The 19,285-nt window shown below is 42.9% G+C and overlaps 1 protein-coding gene across 2 annotated transcripts in view; it reads left to right on the forward strand.

Annotated features, from left to right (window-relative positions):
• The window catches only part of LOC146195981 (uncharacterized), a 125,076-nt gene that overhangs the window by 3,136 nt on the left and 102,655 nt on the right, over positions 1-19,285 (forward strand). For both annotated transcript variants that reach the window (XM_084597985.1, XM_084597984.1), the window contains exons 2-3: positions 5,458-5,597; positions 18,981-19,073. In XM_084597985.1, the coding sequence (XP_084454111.1) occupies positions 5,458-5,597; positions 18,981-19,073 (233 nt within the window). The remainder of the gene's footprint in view (positions 1-5,457; positions 5,598-18,980; positions 19,074-19,285) is intronic.

The raw sequence follows: 19,285 nt of genomic DNA on the forward strand, positions 1-19,285 counted from the left end.
TCCGCTCAGCTTTTAAAATCTTTTCTTATGTAAAGTATACAGGTTTTAAGAATACCGTTATTATTAGGGTCATATATTATTCTGGCATTGCGCAGGTAGCGAAGATGGAAGTAAGGAAAGCCTCGGAAGTAATGAAAGGGCGAACAAGCTTAGGATAGTCACATAGGTGATGATCTGCATGAAGTACGGTGGGGATATCGTGTCAAAGAAATTTGCAGAACAATGCACTCAATGCTTTTGAACCTCGAGCTAACCGACATATAGTAAAATATCTTACCTTATACTATTTTATCATTTGTGTTCAGCATGTCGATGTCTTGGAAAATTACACGTCCATCAGCTTAATATCAGTTAACGCAGGCTATTTAATAACATAATCGCCAATATAATCAGGACTACCTAATCCTAGAATCATCAAAACGAGTGGATAGCCTTTTGTAAAGACTACACCACAATACATTGCGTCCACACTACAAACGACCCCACGATGAAATAGGCAAAATTCAACCAACCTCTAATCTAGCCATGATACTTAAGGAAAAAGTATTCGACAGCCGAAACCTCTGAACCAGCATATAGGTGATACACATGTGAGAGTGTACAGGAAAATATCTATAACAGCAGCATTGCCACTACTACCGTCCATAAGCAATAAATTATATCCCAATAAAGAAGACAGTTTGTCAAGTTGACACGATTGGTCCTATGTTATTTACCGGTGCTTGAAGGAAGTGTTTGCAGATTTGGACTGGAAACAGTCGGTGATAAGGGTATCAGGAATATCTCAGTAATCGGCAGTTAGCTTATCAAATTGTCTAGCTGGGTAATTCCGAGGATGATTTAAAAAACCTTACAATGCATGGTCAAACCCCTAAATGGGCAATGGAGAATAGCTACTGTAAAATAATAAGCGAAAAATGAAAGCAATATTCAACCGTCTAAGAAGGCTACTGCAGCTTCTAATAGGTAGAGTTGCGCTAGAAGTAATAAGCGAACACGCATAATTAGGACAGATAATAACTAAGACGTATAATAATCTGTATCGCGAGAGTAAATAACTGGAATAAGATAGCGGTCGAGCGCCTTAGGCAGATATTCTTAGATTATGCATGGCAGTTGACCAGTGTCCCTCAGAAAAAAAGTATATAAATATGTATCTAACTCCTACGTACATGTGAGGCAATAAATTAGAGGTTAATTAAAGAGGGCAGCTTGAGTAAAGCTTGTTGCTTTGCTAGTTACAATATAATACATGAAAACAAGTTGACGCAAAACAAAACGAATGGTAGAGAGGCAGACTGCCTGAATATTGCACCCGTGTTCCCGTGTTCTTCAATAAACTCAATTGTTACTTGCGCGTCGTCCTACCAGCCTCTCTTGTGTTCGTCTTGTTTGACGCTAACTTGGCTTCCGCTTAAATTTAGGAAAATGTAAAAAGCAACGGGGATGAAAATCTGAAGAAACATGGACCATACAGAATCGGCAAAAGGAAGTCGAAGTGGAAGTCGAAGCAGCGCAAAAAGAAACAGGGACAGAAGAGGAAGTCACAAACGACAAAACTGTAGCTGTGTGTTCCCCTTCTACGTCTACCACTGAACGGCTGTCATTTAAATTACGCATTCATGCATACAACTCGTAATCAAGAAGAAGAAACGTGCATAGGGAGGGCAGGTAGAGCATTATTATTAACCTTCGCTGACTTGATTCATAGAGTTGGGAAACATTGCAGGAGGAGCAGAAAATACGTTAGGGGGATGAGATCAGGACGATAGCCGAGAGTAAGAGGCACCACCTGGTACTAGATCGGATAAAGTGAAGGGAATCGGAGGAGGATTAGTCCGAAAATGGGTATAGTAAGGATGACTATGGTGATCTTGGTCCCAAACTACTGTGTCATTATAATGTAAATTCGAAACATGAACAAAAGTTACCAAAATAAAACCCTTCTGTCCCATCATTGAGACAATGTTTTGAGTATCTATTTCATAATGGCTTATTTTTTGCTGCACAGAATTTTCACACAATTTTCATCAGTACGAATTGCAATCTTTGGGAGAAAATGCTAAGTGAAAATGCTATCGTGTGAAAAATTTTCACGTGTTCAATGAGATACTTGCATCCCTGCTGCTCGTCTATACAGCGGTGGGAACATACGACCACATCTTTTGGAAGGGCTCTATGTTTACCCTTGAATAAGTGGGCCTGTTATGAGACTCAAAATACCCCTTGAAAAAAAAAAAACACTGCGATGGATATGTAATTTTGAATGGTAAGCTTCTGCTGGGTTGGCTGGCACCTGAATTGCAGAACAACAAATTATAACCCCTGCCTCCTCACCTTTTCAATGATTGCATTGTTCTACGCAACATTGCTATTAAAATTACAAGCTAAGTGCAAAAATGTCAATCTGCTACTTTTTGAAATAAGAACTTCGAGCAGATATGCCGTAATCCTGAAGTGTTCAAGACCGTCATGCACCCTTCATCAGGAACGTAAGCTGAATGGAATGCTTATAGACATGCAGTGTTCCCTATAATGCATTCACAGTGTTGTAGATCTTGTTACGGTGAAAATATTATTTCTCCTTCCTCCACAACAGCAAAAAAGAACCACAAATCCTAAAGGACCCCGATAGCCAAGGGCTTTAAACATTTTTCGCATAGAGTGTACGTTCAGAAACAAAGAAGAGGTGGTATAAATGTAAACATTTTGTGCACATAATATTTTAAATACTCTTTCATTTACTGTCTGCAGAATTGGGGTTGCATTCATAAATGACTAGCGTCAGAAATCTGCAAAAGTAATAGCTACTAGATTTTTTTTATTTTGCCATTATATGGTTTTATTTTCATTTCTGGAATTAATACGAATATTTTTAGAATTTATCACACCACGACATTTAATAGCCAAAATTATTTGTTACGTATATTCATCTGTTTGATTTCAAAAATTAAGCTTCTAAGTTTTATTCGGCGGTGTTTCAGCTGTTTAACCAGGTGATGTCGAGATACTTTACACTTGTCTATTTTTTTGCTTCAAATGCATCGAACCCGGATTTCATGGACCATTTTTAGTTGCGAGGAAACTTTAATATTTTCAGATGCCTTTGCCAACATGTGATTTGTATGGTATAGGTTTTCAAATACACGCCAACTGCTGCTTTTAAAGCTTTACTTCGCCATGACCAAGTAGCCAATGATTCTCTTAAAACAATGAGACGACCTTTTAGAATTGAATCTCGGGAGGCGAACTGACGTTATATTTTGACCGCTGGCACAGTCTTTTGAAGTGATAATAAATTACTTTCCCAAGCAACATCCCCTTGAACAATGGCTCATACAGAATTTCTATCAACGCCAAGTAACTAAGTGTCTAAACTTAGTATGCAAGTATTTTTGTGGGCCACAAACATCTTTCATTATTCGAAAACGGAAAGCATTTTTTTCAAATTACGATACAGTGAAAATTCACAGGAATACAATTCAAGGGACCTTAGGAAAAAGTTTGCTAAAGTGAGAGTTCACTGAACTGAAATAAATGTGTGAAAGCTTGTCTTCATCAGCTACATGTAACATCGGATGTTCGAATCATATCTCAACCTATTTATATGTCACTACGCTCATGCGGACTGCCAGAAGATCAAATCAGTCGATATTGTCGACCATAAACCCTGACTGCTCATTGGAGGGTAAAATTCTAAAGTTAAAGCTCAGCTACTTTGGTCATCTGATGAGAAGAGAGGAGTCGCTGGAGAAAGATTTGATGTTGGGAAAGGTTGAGGGTCGCCGGAGAAGGGGTAGGCAGCGAACGCGATGGTTAGATGGCATTCTCGAGGCATTGCAGATGAAGCTATGTGATGTTAAGAAGATAGTGAGAGACCGGAAAGCGTGGCATGACATGGTCCATAGGGTCACGAAGAGTCGGACACGACTGAACGCCTGAACTGAACTGAACTGAACGCTCATGCGGAGAACTCATTGACCTTTGCTCCACATCAGAACATGGGTGTGTAGTGGTGTGAAATCATTCACCATCTCGAGCCTCTAGTGAATCTTGTCCTTCGCAACAGACCGCTGGGCATCAAAGTCCTAAAGTTTCTCCATGCTGCTCATTACTTGAGGAGGTCGTGGTTAACCAGCATACGTATATGTACGCCTTCCCCGGAGCTAAATGGTCTACTGAGGCTAATGCTCCGGCTATGGTGGCTATGGTATGGAGTCATTTTAACGTGCAAAACCAGCTACGGATTCCGCTGCCTACGAGCTCAATCAGATAACTAATATGTTTTAAAGATAAATGATAGCCGCATTTCGTCACTCGGTAATGAAACGTGCTTTTCAATGTAAAAATATATGAAACGTACAGATTTTGCTTGTGGAAGCACTCAGTATGCTCTGGGAGACACAGGATGACGCCGTTAAAATGTTCATGGAACTGAAGACAGCAATACATTGAATTTTGTTAAACAGAAGGACGTTGGCATAACGTTTAGTGGAGCTTCGGTAGGGGATTTAAGAACGTTTCTACAACTGAATGCGTAATTTAAATGACAGTCGTTCAGTGGTAGACGTAGAAGGGGAACACACAGCTACAATTTTGTCGTTTGTGACTTCCTCTTCTGTCCCTGTTTTTTTTTGCGCTGCTTCGACTTCCACTTATAATGAACCATTGGCTAGCCTACACCCATATTTTGTTCAGTTGTGTTCTACTGTAGTGTATATTTCCACTTCTCAACTTCTTAAAGCAGGTACACGTGATGAACAGAATGAACAAAATGCCTCTATAGGAATTAAGGGGCATTGGCTTGTGCCGTACACGGCAATTTAGGCGCCAAGAATTTGAGCCTTCAGAGTGGAGGTTGCTCATTATCATAGTTTTCGTCAATCAATCAAATTAGTTATCTTCCGCGGAAAGGACGGCAGAGGGCGCCAGACGAAAAAAAAACTCTCCAACGAGCTTGACACGCTTCTGGGCCCTCTGGGTGCAACGAAGAGCAGCGGTTTAAATTACACATAGGACCAATCCAGAGTTATTTACAGGTAGAGAAGATAAACATAACGCGTAAACAAGCACAACCAACAAAAACAAACACAGCTATCATAACAAAAATGGCACAGCGTTAGACCGTCACATGAACTGAGAAGAACAATTTTAAATGAAGTGAGATATAAATCAAAAATGAGCCATGCGGATAATACAATTAATAACTGAAAACTTAAGTAAACAAGACATGTGATTCGTTCATTGTAAAAAAGCAAGAAAATCATGTATACAACGCACAGTAAATGTGTAACAAGTAAATAAGGAATGTTTCAAGTTTCCAGAATACAGACTGTACACCAACTACAATCCATGCGCCCTACTCCATTTTTAATTAAGGAGCCATTTTCAGTTTGAACATAGATAGTTATTTTCGAAAGATGATCTATTCTCAGCAGCAATCGAATTTATACGCAGGTGCATCATCGGGCATTGGAGAAGCGACGGCTCTCCACTTTGCTTCACTTGGGTGCTACCTATCCCTCACAGCAAGGAACGCAGCGCAGTTGCAGAGGGTGGCGCAGGAGTGCCGTGCTAATGGAATCCCCGAAGACAAGGTGGGAAAGAGACTTAAATTCTGATCACTTTGGTGAAAAAAGGTGATCAGGTGCTATAACAAGAAGCAGTTAACAAAAATGTTTAGGATGAGGTAAAACTAAATATAACAGAAATATTGTTGTGATAAACTGCGCTTGGCGAAGAAACAGCGACTGATTTGTTCAAACAAAGTTGATAGAAGGACAGCGACACATGGTGCGAGAAGTAGTAAGAAAGAGCCTCGTCTTCTCGAGTAGACTTAATATCCAACTGATTCGGCACGCATAGAAATGGGTTCTTGGCAGATAAAAAATTCAAAATATACCAGATGCGAGGAAATGAAAATATCCTTATAGGAAATTCGCCTTTTAGAAGTAAAATAATTATTATATCTATACATTATAACTCGTCTATCTTCCGATGTCTATTTGTGAACTGTGAATGACTCTAAAATCAGTGCTTAAAGCCGAAGCCTGCTATTACAGTTTACTTGCTCGCCTAAAGCGTAGTAGAGCTCCTGGCTGCGCAGAATAATTACACTAATTTTTCCAATGCTTTATTCACATCGTGACCATTTAAAAGCCTTGTCATAACTACAGCCTGAAATGACAGTAAAATGTTTTTCCGCGAAGTATAGCAAAATGTTGAGTTTAAAATTGAAAAGAGCCGAATCCGAAATAGAATTGCTGATATTATTTACAATATTGCGTATAATGCCAGGCATTTCAGGGTTTGTCTTTTTTTAACTATACATCAATCATATCAGGAAAATAGAATATCTCTACAGCTTGTGCTGAGAACAATCTTTAGCATTTTTTTCTGTTTGTAGCTTCGTGGACTTGGATAACTGTGAGAAAAATATAACCTCTTTACATAAGAGCACTACTGCTGTTTGCCTATCTTAGCCAGACCTAAATTTCCAAGATGCTGGGAAAGCTGCTTACTCACTGATCTGCTTGATTGAACCAATGACAGGCGAAGTCATTTGAAAACACCACCAGCCATTATATCAAAGCCTCTTTTCCAAAGACGTAAGTTCAATTTATGTAGGCAGAGCGTGGCTCTTGTATTGAAACATATGCATTTTGTTTTGCTTTTGCTCGTTCTCATTAAGCGTAAATGGTTCAATAAGGCAATTTCCAGTACGCTAACAACGCTGACAAAATGTGATTCACTGGAGAAGGTAATGGCAACCCACTCCAGTATTTCCTGCCAAGAAAACCCTATGGCCAGTCACAATACCATCAATGATATGGCGCCGGAAGATGAGCCCCTCAGGTTGGAAGGCGTCCCACATGTTACTGGGGATGAACAAAGGGCGATTCCTAGTAGAGAGAGAAAGAGAAAGTGAGAGAAGGCAGAGAGGTTAACCAGGAAAGCTTCCGGTTTGCTACCCTGCACTGGGGAAGGGGAATGAGGAGTTTAAAGGAGAAAGATAGAAGAGAATGATAGGAAAGATAAGGCGGCGAGCAGCACAGTCACAGTTTCTCAATCAAGTTTGTGTCTCTCATAAAACACATAAGTGCTTTGAAGGCTTTGCCGTTAGACGCCTTCTGTGGCCATGGGCGGAGGATTTTCTCCTCTGTGAAAGGACGGCTGTCAGTATGGTCCAGAGCCGAACGCAGCGCATATCTTTCGCTTGAAAAAGCAGGGAACTCGCAAAGGAGATGCTGTGTGGTCTCTTCACAGCCGCATCTTTCACAGTTAGGGCTATCCGCCATTCTCATCACATAATTGTATTTTTTTGGTGAATGCAACACCGAGCCACATACGGCACATCAGTGTTGTTTCGCGCCGCCCCTAGTTAGGGGGAACACGAAGGCGCAGCCCAGGGTCTAGTTCCCTGAGGTGTCGATTGGAAAATTCTCCTTTGTTCCAGGCTGAAAGCATTAGCTCCGCCGCTAAGGAACGAAGTCGACAGGCTGCGTCAACTCTAGATATAGGAATGTTCACTGTAGTTCCGTCGTTGTGTGCAGAACGGGCAACCTGGTCTGCCTGGTGGTTTCCCTCAATACCGCAATGTCCAGGTAGCCACTGGAAAATTATATCATGACCTTTTGATGTAGCGTCGTGGTATAGCACGCGGATCTCTGCAGTTAGTTGTTCATGTGATCCACGACGTAGCGCAGCTTGAACGCCTTGAAACGGTGCTTTCGAGTCCGTAAAAATGGACCAGACACCTGGAAGTTCCTGGCCGATGTGTTCAATAGCTGCACGTAATGCAGCCAGTTCCGCAACAGTTGAAGAGGTGGGGTACGTCGTCTTGATCCTCAGCACGATGGACCTCGACGGTATCACTACGGACCCCGCGGAGCTTGTTGAAGCAACTGAGCCATCGGTGTAGACGTGTTCACGATTCCTAGTAGCTCCAGGACGAATGAAGCGGCTGTGCTAAAGCCAAAAGGACGCTCAGTTGTGGATGTGTCGGGCAGCGACCGGAAAGTCCGATGTTGCAAGGAAATATATCACATAGCAACATGGAATGTAACATCTATGACGCAAGGTAAACTTTATGACTTCAAGCGAGAAATGGACAGATTGAACATTGATATCTTGGATATGAGCGAGCTCAAGTGGACCGGAATGGGAGAATTTAACTCCGGCGACCATTATGTCTTTGATTGTGGGCACGAATCCAAGAGAAGGAATGGGGTCGCTCTCATAGTAAACAGAAGAATGGGCAAAGCAGTGCTAGGGTACAACCCCATAAACGACCGAATGATTTCACTTCGGATCCAAGGTCACCCTTTCAACATAACAGTTATCCAAGTCTATGCACCGACCACTACTGCTGAAGGAGCTGACATTGAGAGATTTTATGCGGACCTACAATACCTTTTAGACCGCACCCCATCATCAGCATCAGGAGACTGGAATGCTAAGGTCGGGAGTGAAGAAAATTCCGGCATTACAGGCAAGTTCGGTCTTGGTGAGCCAAATGAAGCTGGCCAGAGGCTAGTAGAGTTTTGTCAAGAAAACAACCTGACGATAGCGAATACTCATTTTCAACAGCAGAAAAGGCGCCTGTACGCATGGACTTCACCCGACGGTTTGTACAGGAATCAGATCGATTGTATTATTGGCCGGCAGAGATTGGGAAGCGCTATACAAGCAGTAAAAACAAGGCCTGGGGCCGATTGTGGCACCGATCATCAGCTTCTTGTTGCCAAAATTAAGCTTCGATTGAGGAAAACACAGAAAACTAGAAGGCCTTTCAGGTATGATCTGGATCAAATTCCATTAGATTATGCTGTGGAAGTGAGGAATCGATTTCAAGAATTAGATCTAGAGAGCCCGAAGAGATGTGGACCGATGTTCGTGATATAATACAAGAGGTTGCTACTAAGGTAGTTCCAAAGCAAAACAAATGCAAGAAAGCAAACTGGTTATCTGAAGAGGCTTTCCAAATAGCTCAGGAAAGGAGGATGGCAAAAGTTATGGGGGAAAGAAAAAGGTACAAGGCTCTCAATGCGGATTTTCAGAAAACAGCAAGGAGAGATAAGAATGCCTTCCTGAACATACAGTGCCAAGCAGTTGAGGACAACAGCCAATTAAGGAACACAAGAGCTCTGTACACGACAATCAAAGATATCAAAGGAAGCTTCTGTGCTGGCCGCGATAAAGGACAAACAAGGCAAGGACCTCACTGAAGCCTCAGAGATAAAGAAGAGGTGGCAGGAATACACAGAAGAACTGTACAAGAAGAACCCGAGTGTGCAAACCCAACATAAGACGGTTGTGATTACTGATCTCGAGCCAGGCATCCTGAAGAGTGAAGTTGAATGGGCCTTAGCCAGCCTTGCTAAGAACAAAGCTAGCGGAATTGATGGCATTACAGCTGTGTTGCTTCAAAACCTCAACCATGACGCTGTTAACAATCTGCATACATTATGTCAGAAGATTTGGACAACCCTCCAGTGGCCACAGGATTGGAGAAGGTCAGTTTAAATCCCCATTCCAAAGAAAGGCAGTGCCAAAGATTGTTCCAACTACCGCACGATCGCGCTTATTTCGCATGCTAGCAAGGTGATGTTGAAAATCCTCCAAGGTAGGCTGCAGCAGTATGTGGATCGGGAGCTTCCGGACGTGCAAGCTGGGTTTCGCAAGGGCAGAGGAACTAGAGACCAAATTGCCAACCTTCGCTTGATCATGGAAAAAGCAAGAGAGTTCCAGAAACCCATCTACTTCTGCTTTATTGATTATGCAAAAGCGTTTGACTGCGTAGATCACAGCAGATTGTGGCAAGCTCTCCAAGAGATGGAAGTTCCAATTCACCTCATCTGTCTCCTCAGGAGCCTGTATGAAGGGCAAGAGGCCACAGTCAGAACTGGGCATGGTCTTACTGATTGGTTTCCTATTGATAAAGGAGTGAGGCAAGGCTGCATACTGTCGCCCTACCTATTTAACCTATATGCAGAGTGCATCATCAGGAAGGCCGGTCTGGACGAGTCTTCAGCTGGAGTGAAGATTCCTGGAAAACGTATCAACAACCTTAGATATGCGGATGATACCACTTTAATGGCAGAACGTGAAGAGGAACTCAAGAGACTTCTGATGCGTGTACAAGAAGAGAGTGAGATGTTTGGGCTTAAACTGAACATTAAAAAGACAAAGATCATGGCGTCTTGCCCTATCAAGTCCTGGAGCATCAAGGGACAAGAAGTGGAAGCGGGGACAGAATTTTCTCTTCTTGGGCTCCAAGATTACCTCGGAAGGAGACTGCAGCCATGAAATTAGGAGACGCCTGCTTCTGGGAAAGAGAGCATTGGTTAGCCTTGACCGCCTGTAAAGAGCAGAGACATTAGTCTGCCAACTAAGATCCGTGTAACTCGTGCTACGGTCTTTCCAGTTGTGATGTATGGATGCGAGAGTTGGACTGTGAAAAATGCTGACCGCCGAAGAATTGACGCGTTTGAATTGTGGTGCTGGCGAAGACTCTTGAGAGTTCCTTGGACTGCCAGAAGATCAAATCAGTCGATATTGTCGACCATAAACCCTGACTGCTCATTGGAGGGCCAAATTCTAAAGTTAAAGCTCAGCAACTTTGGTCATCTGATGAGAAGAGAGGAGTCGCTGGAGAAAGATTTGATGTTGGGAAAGGTTGAGGGTCGCCGGAGAAGGGGTAGGCAGCGAACGCGATGGTTAGATGGCATCCTCGAGGCACTGCAGATGAAGTTATGTGATGTTAGGAAGATAGTGAGAGACCGGAAAGCGTGGCGTGACATGGTCCATAGGGTCACAAAGAGTCACACACGACTAAACGACCTAACTGAACTAAACGCTAGCAATAATATTTAAAGTTTAAATTATGCTCGGCATGATTTGACCTTTTTTCACCATAGGTTGCGGTGAACCTTCAGAGGTTTATCTTCTGTACAAATGCAGAAATAATACTTTGCTTTCAGCTTACAAAAGCCGCCACTGATCCCTATATTGCTGCAGTCTTACGAAATAATAAAAACGACTGTAATTCAGACAAAACAACTTATTTTAGTAAGGATTTATAAAAGCGTTTATTATGTAGACAAAACACTTTATATTCTACGCCTGGTATCTATGCCATTTCTATTTATTTTCTTTAACTCTATTTACTAAAATCCTATGCTGCAGGCAATCATAACTTATAATCTCAATAATTAACAAGCAATGAGCGATACCGTCTTGATGTCGGCTCTTGTTAATTCGTCGAATAATATAAGAAAAAAACTTATTCTGTTTCCTACGTTTACATGGCGGGGGAAGCGGAGAAAGGAATACAATAAATTGTGAAGAAAACGAGGTGTTGGTTTGAAGGTAGATAAATAGATGGAAAAGAAAGAAGACAAGAAGCACTTTTCTTGAAACAAAGTCTACGTATAATGATGCTGAAATCTATCAGAATAGATTTCAAATCAAAATATGTTGTCGGCCGATCAGCGTGAAATCTTCAGAACCAAGAAAACTATGAATAGGTGTATAGCTGCATGTGGTTGCAAGAGTTAAAAGAACATGGGGTAATTTCAGGTTTTGATTAGCAGTTTTTTTGCGATAGAGGACAAAGAGCATTAAATGACAAACACTAAGGGAAGAAAAAGAGTGAGCAAGCGCTGATACGATGTGTTGTTTCTTTTTTACGCGTGCGCCTTTTAGTGGGCTTTTTTCTCTTATTAAAACCTATACACCATCTCTCCCAAGGACAATTTTTATTAAACTTTATTTGCAAACTCATCCTAGAGTATAACAACACTAATAACAATGTAATGGTTTCTGTCTTTAAGCATATTTAGCGTCCTTGGAGGTTTGTGACAGAATAATTTTCTGTGGTCACATAACTCGGCTGATAACTCACTCCGCAGTGGTTACGGCGCTCGACTACTGTTCCCAAGGACGCGGGATCGAATACCGGCCTCGGCGGCAGCTTTTCGATGGAGGTGAAAAGCAATTGCGCCCGTGTGCTGTGCGATGTCAGTGCACGTTAAAGAACCCCAGGTGGTCGAAATTTCAGGAGTCCTCCACTACGGCGTCTCTCATAGCCTGAGTCGCTTTGGGACGTTAAACCCCACAAACCAACCAAACCAATCACTCCGCATAGGCCTAATAAGCTCGGACCCCCTGTTCACGGGGATAATTCGATTGCGTAAAGGCACATCCGCCTCGCATGCGAGAGGACCGGGGTTCAAATCCCGGTGCCGCGCAATTCTCCACCGGATGAAAAAAAAAAATCCGCGTGTCGATGGAATTGCATAAACAGGTTTGGGGTGCGACCTGATGCCGGTGAACACCTCCGGCAACGCACTCCCTCACCAGAACAGAAGTTGGCCACCCTGGTGCAGTAATTGGCCGCAACCTCCTATGATAAGCTCCATGAAACCCCGGCCCTGAGTCACCAGCGGCTGCGGAACAACTGACCACGGTGGCGGTCAGACCTGTGACGCAACAGGGGGTGCTACGAATACCTGGCTCCGCTGTACAGGCCGCCATTGGAAACTTACCCTGGCAACGTTTAACGCTGAAACCCTAGCTATTGAAGCTACTTTAGCAGTGCTGTTAGAGAAACTAGAGGGCATGAAATGGGATGTCATAGGGCTTAGTGAAGTTAGGAGACCGAATGAGGCATATACTGTACTGAAGGATGGGCATGTACTATGTCATCGAGGTTTACCAGAGAGGCGACAACTAGGAGTAGGTTTCCTTGTCAATAATTATATAGCGGGTAATATAGATGAATACTATAGTACTAATGAGAGGGTTGCAGGCATCGTAATTAGCATTTTAGGAAACGTAGCGCAAGTCAGTTCAGTTCAGTCGTTCAGTCGTGTCCGACTCTTCGTGACCCTATGGACCATGTCACGCCACGCTTTCCGGTCTCTCACCATCTTCCTAACATCACATATCTTCATCTGCAGTGCCTCGAGGATGCCATCTAACCATCGCGTTCGCTGCCTACCCCCTCTCCAGCGACCCTCAACCTTTCCCAACATCAAATCTTTCTCCAGCGACTCCTCTCTTCTCATCAGATGACCAAAGTAGCTGAGCTTTAACTTTAGAATTTGACCCTCCAATGAGCAGTCAGGGTTTATGGTCGACAATATCGACTGATTTGATCTTCTGGCAGTCCAAGGAACTCTCAAGAGTCTTCGCCAGCACCACAATTCAAATGCGTCAATTCTTCGGCGGTCAGCCTTTTTCACAGTCCAACTCTCGCATCCATACATCACAACTGGAAAGACCATAGCACAAGTTATACGGATCTTGGTTGGCAGACTAATGTCTCTGCTTTTTACTAGGCGGTCAAGGCTAACCATTGCTCTCTTTCTCAGAAGCAGGCGTCTCCTAATTTCATGGCTGCAGTCTCCTTCCGAGGTAAGCTTGGAGCCCAAGAAGAGAAAATCTGTCACAGCTTCCACTTCTTGTCCATTGATGCTCCAGGACTTGATAGGGCAAGACGCCATGATCTTTGTCTTTTTAATGTTCAGTTTAAGCCCAAACTTCTCACTCTCTTCTTGTACGCGCATCAGAAGTCTCTTGAGTTCCACTTCACTTTCTGCCATTAAAGTGGTATCATCCGCATATCTAAGGTTGGTGATACGTTTTCCAGCAATCTTCACTCCAGCTGAAGACTCGTCCAGACCGGCCTTCCTCATGATGCACTCTGCATATAGGTTAAGTAGGCAGGGCGACAGTATGCAGCCTTGCCTCACTCCTTTCTCGATCGGAAACCAATCAGTAAGACCATGCCCAGTTCTGACTGTGGCCTCTTGCCCTTCATACAGGTTCCTGAGGAGACAGATGAGGTAAATTAGAACTCCCATCTCTTGGAGAGCTTGCCACAATATGCTGTGATCTACGCAGTCAAACGCTTTTGCATAATCATTAAAGCAGAAGTAGATGAGTTTCTGGAACTCTCTTGCTTTTTCCATGATCCAGCGAAGGTTGGCAATTTGGTCTCTAGTTCCTCTGCCCTTGCGAAACCCAGCTTGCACGTCCGGAAGCTCCCGATCCACATACTTCTGCAGCCTACCTTGGAGGATTTTCAACATCACCTTGCTAGCATGCGAAATAAGCGCTATCGTGCGGTAGTTGGAACAGTCTTTGGCACTGCCTTTCTTTGTGATGGGGATGTAAACTGACCTCCTCCAATCCTGTGGCCACTGCAGGGTTGTCCAAATCTTCCGACATAATGTATGCAAAATGTTAACAGCGTCATGGTTGAGGTTTTGAAGCAACTCAGCTGGAATGCCATCAATTCCGCTAGTTTTGTTCTTAGCAAGGCTGGCTAAGGCCCATTTAACTTCACTCTTCAGGATGCCCGGCTCGAGATCAGTAATCACAACCGTCTTATGTTGGGTTGCACATTCGTGTCCTTCTTGTACAGTTCTTCTGTGTATACCTGCCACCTCTTCTTTATATCTGAGGCTTCAGTGAGGTCCTTGCCTCGTTTGTCCTTTATCACGCCCAGCTTAGCACAGAAGCTTCCTTTGATATCTTTGATTGTCTTATACAGAGCTCTTGTGTTCCTTAATTGGCTGTTGTCCTCAACTGCTTGGCACTGTATGTTCAGGAAGGCATTCTTATCTCTCCTTGCTATTTTCTGAAAATCCGCATTGTGAACCTTGTATATTTCTCTTTCCCCCATAACTTTTGCCATCCTCCTTTCCTCAGCTATTTGTAAAGCCTCTTCAGATAACCAGTTTGCTTTCTTGCATTTGTTTTGCTTTGGAACTACCTTAGTAGCAACCTCTTGTATTATATCACGAACATCGGTCCACATCTCTTCGGGCTCTCTAGATCTAATTCTTGAAATCGATTCCTCACTTCCACAGCATAATCTAATGGAATTTGATCCAGATCATACCTGAAAGGCCTTCTAGTTTTCTGCATTTTCCTCAATCGAAGCTTAATTTTGGCAACAAGAAGCTGATGATCGGTGCCACAATCGGCCCCAGGCCTTGTTTTTACTGCTTGTATAGCGCTTCTCCATCTCTGCCGGCAAAGAATATAATTGATCTGATTCCTGTAAAGACCGTCCGGTGAAGTCCATGTGTACAGGCGCCTCTTGTGCTGTTGAAAATGAGTATTCGCTATGGTCAGGTTGTTTTCTTGACAAAACTCTACTAGCCTCTGCCCAGCTTCATTTGGCTCGCCAAATGAAGCTGGCAAGGAGAAAAAAATGCGAATGCACCAACTCGCCCAATTAAGCATTCTTGTGCAGTATCGTAATTAGGCTTAATAAGCGGTATAAACTGAAGGTTGTACAGGCCTATGGATCTACATTTAGTTATGATGACCAGGCACTTGAAAGCTTCTATGAAGATGTAGAATCGGCAATGCGAAGAGTAAAGACGCAGTATACTGTACTAATGGGCGACTTCAATGTCAAGGTAGGGAAAAAGCAGGCAGGAGACAAGGCAGTAGGTCAATATGGCATTGGTTCTAGGAATAGCAGGGGGGAGTTACTAGTTGAGTTTGCAGAGCGCAATAACTTACGAATCATGAATACCTTCTTCAGCAAACGGAAGAACCGGAAATGGACATAGAAAAGTCCTAACGGAGAGACTAAAAAAGAAATCGACTTCATAATGTGTTCAACTCCCGCCATTATGCAAGATGTAGAGGTAATCGAGAAAGTGCGATGCAGTGACTACAGGATGTTGAGGTACCGAATTAGCCTAAATCTGAAGAAGGAACGCAACAGATTAGTAAGAAAGAAATCCGTCAACGAATTAGCGGTGAGGGGGAGGGCAGAAGAGATCAGGATCTCCCAAAGAATAGGTATTCTGCTCTAACTGAGGATGGTGACATTACCCTAGAGGCAAGGCACAATAATATCAGAGATATCATTACTGAGTGCACGGTAGAAGTAGGCGGTAGGATAGTTAGAGAGGATACCGGTAAGCTGTCTAAGGAGACGAAAGATTTGATTAAGAAACGCCAGAGTATGAAAGCTTCCAATTCAACAGACCAGATCGAATTGTTCGAGATATCAAAGCTAATCAATAAGCGCAAGGTGGCCGATATAAGGAAGTATAACATGGTGAAAATTGAGCATGCTGTAAAGAACGGGGGAAGCGTTAAAGCGGTAAAGAAGAAGTTGGGCATAGGCAAAAACCAGATGTATGCGATAAAGGACAAGGCGGGCAACGTCATCACTAATATGGACAAGGTAGCCAAAGTAGCCGAGGAGTTCTATACAGATCTCTAGAGTAGCCAAAGTAGTCAGGACCGTAATGAGATTGGCGGTAGGGAAAAACAGTCAGACGTTCCACCAGTGACGAAGGACGAGGTCAAGTAAGCACTAGAAACTATGAAAAGGGGGAAATCAGCTGGAGAGGATAAGATAACTACAGATTTGCTGAAGGACGGGGTTCTCGTGCTAGAAAAACTGGCCACCCTGTATACGCAGTGCCTGGTGTCATCGACGGTACCGGAACCATGGAAGAATGCAAACATTATCCTCATTCACAAGAAAGAGGACTCTAAGGACCTTAAAAATTACAGACCAATCAGCTTACTGTCTGTTACGTATAAGGTATTTACTAAGGTAATCGCTAATAGAATCAGGACAACCTTAGACTGTAATCAAGCAAAGGATCAAGCAGGGTTTCGGAAACGGTACGCTACAATCGATCATATCCATACCATCAATCAGGTGATAGAAAAATGCTCGGAATATAACCAGCCCTTATACATAGCATTCATTGATTACGAAAAAGCATTTGACTCAGTTGAAACCTCGGCGGTGGTGCAAGCATTGCGAAATCAGGGGGTAGACGAGCCGTACGTGAAAGTGCTGGAAAATATATATAGTGGCTGTACAGCAACCATAGTTCTGCATAAATAAAGTAACAAAATTTCCATAAAGAAAGGTGTTAGGCAAGGAGACACAATCTCCCCAGTACTATTCACAGCTTGTTTAGAGAAAGTATTCAGAGACTTGGAATGGGAGCAGTTAGGGATAAAGGTAGATGGAGAATACATCAGTAATCTGCGATTTGCTGATGACATTGCCTAGCTAAGCAACTCGGGGGATGAACTGCAAATAATGATTGATGACCTAGACAGGAAAAGTAGAAAGGTAGGCGTGAAAATCAATATGCAGAGGACTAAGGTAATGTTCAACAGCCTCGGGAAGGAACAGTAGTTTATATTAGGTAGCGAAATACTGGAAGTAGTAGGCGAATATGTCTACTTAGGACAGGTAGTAACCGCAGAACCGGACCATGAAAAGGAAATAACAAGAAGAATAAGATTGGGATGGAGCGCATTTGGCAAGCACTCGCAGATTATGACTAGCAGCTCACCGGTATCGCTCAAGAGGAAAGTATACAACAGTTGCATCTTGCCTGTGCTCACCTATGGGGCTGAAACGTGGAGGCTAACCAAGAGAGCTCTACTTAAGTTGAGGACAACCCAGAGGGGTATGGAACGAAAAGTGGTAGGGGTAACATTAAGAGATAGAAAGCGTGCAGAGTGGGTCAGAGAAATAACTCAAGTTACCGACATTCTAGTGGAAATTAAGAAAAAAGAAATGGACATGGGCAGGACATGTAGTGCGAAGAGACGATAACCAATGGTCGCTGAGGGTAACAAACTGGATTCCCAGGGAAGGAAAGCGTAGCAGGGGCGGCAGAAAGTTAGGTGGGCGGATTAGATTAAGAAGTTCGCAGGGGTCAAGTGCATGCAGCTAGCACAGAACCGGGTGAAGTGGAGAAATATGGGAGAGGCCTTCGTCCTACAGTGGGTATAATCAGGCTGATAATGATGATGATGATCTCAGTTATCCTCATCTTTAGGCGATATGACAGTACTGCTATGTCTGCCCACCTAGTAATGGCGACAACTATGACGTTAACCTAGATGCATATAGTTGCCAAGAACACTTCTGTTTTACAAAAGTGACACACAGAAAATACAAGGTTGCTCTGCAACTTAGGGCATCGCCTTCTAATTACGAAAACAAAACTCTGATAGCAGAGGTTTCTTAATCTAGGTGGAATACGAAACAGAAAAACAGCTTTCGTGATAGCTCACGAATTTCACACGTATATACATACATATATATATATATATATATATATATATATATATATATATATATACAGGCAGCGCGCGTGAACACTGTTCTTGTCGTTAGTTCTTTTTTGCACAGATTTCAAATGCTCTTCTAAACTTTGATTCGCCTCAGCGAAGGCAGAAATTTCATTATAGTAACTTATAAATCCACCTGCACGAACAATTTTAATAAAAGTTTCTCGCTGCTATGTGCGTCTTTCTTTGTCGCACACGCATCACCATAGCCATAAAAAGGTGAAAGATGCATGCCCACTCAGAACAAGGTTTGGATATCGTCATCGATGCATACCTGAAATATTCCGTGACCTTAGTCCAAAAAGAGATTTAAGGCCCAAAATGGGCACATATATACTGCACGTAAATAGATACATCCCTAACACAGACGGTTAAGGTATATGAAGGAAGAACTGGAAAAGCGAGGATCTAAATGTGTCGCACTGAATGAAAGGCAATAATTGCGGTACGTAAAGCATAGATAGCTTTTAAGGAAGGGAAATAATTTCCGCCTTCCCACCTGTTAAAGCAATGTTCATAAATTTCGTCACAACTAACTAAACCTCTATTATACGCGTTTACTGTACCGTATGCTCATTTGATGCTTAGCGTACTAATATAATTCTATTTTCTTTTATTTTTTGCAAAGATGGCGATAGAACCACTAAGAAAGCTGCTTCTAGGCTGATTCATCATGATTTAATCGAGATGTAAATTATAATAATACCGGGAAGATTTTTTTATCCTACTCGACCAGTAGAGATGTGACAATTTTTCATTAGACCGCACGTATACAGCATGTCACTCCCATCAACGTCTGCTGCTCATTTCTCCGCCTTGCCAAACTCTTTTCATAGGTGCTCGTGACGACAGGAGACGTTACGCTCGAAGCGGACGTCGCTACCGTGATTAGCAGGACAATGGAGCACTTCCAGCGACTAGACGTTTTGGTAAGCTGTCCGTGTGGCATTATCACAACATTCGCGGCTGCTCGGGAAATCAGAAGATGAATTTGATGACCTCCTTAGCTGAAGAACGCATTGTTGAGCCTGTAAACGTTGACATTCAAATGCCACATGTGCAAACAGTAGACAGGCTATGCCTGGCAGTCTGAATAACTTTCCGTTTTATCTCGTCCGCGGATGCATACCGCGTTGATATT

The sequence above is a fragment of the Amblyomma maculatum genome, chromosome 3, assembly GCF_055883805.1.
Source record: "Amblyomma maculatum isolate TAMU_Amacu chromosome 3, ASM5588380v1, whole genome shotgun sequence".
NCBI classification, from domain to species: Eukaryota; Metazoa; Arthropoda; class Arachnida; order Ixodida; family Ixodidae; genus Amblyomma; species Amblyomma maculatum.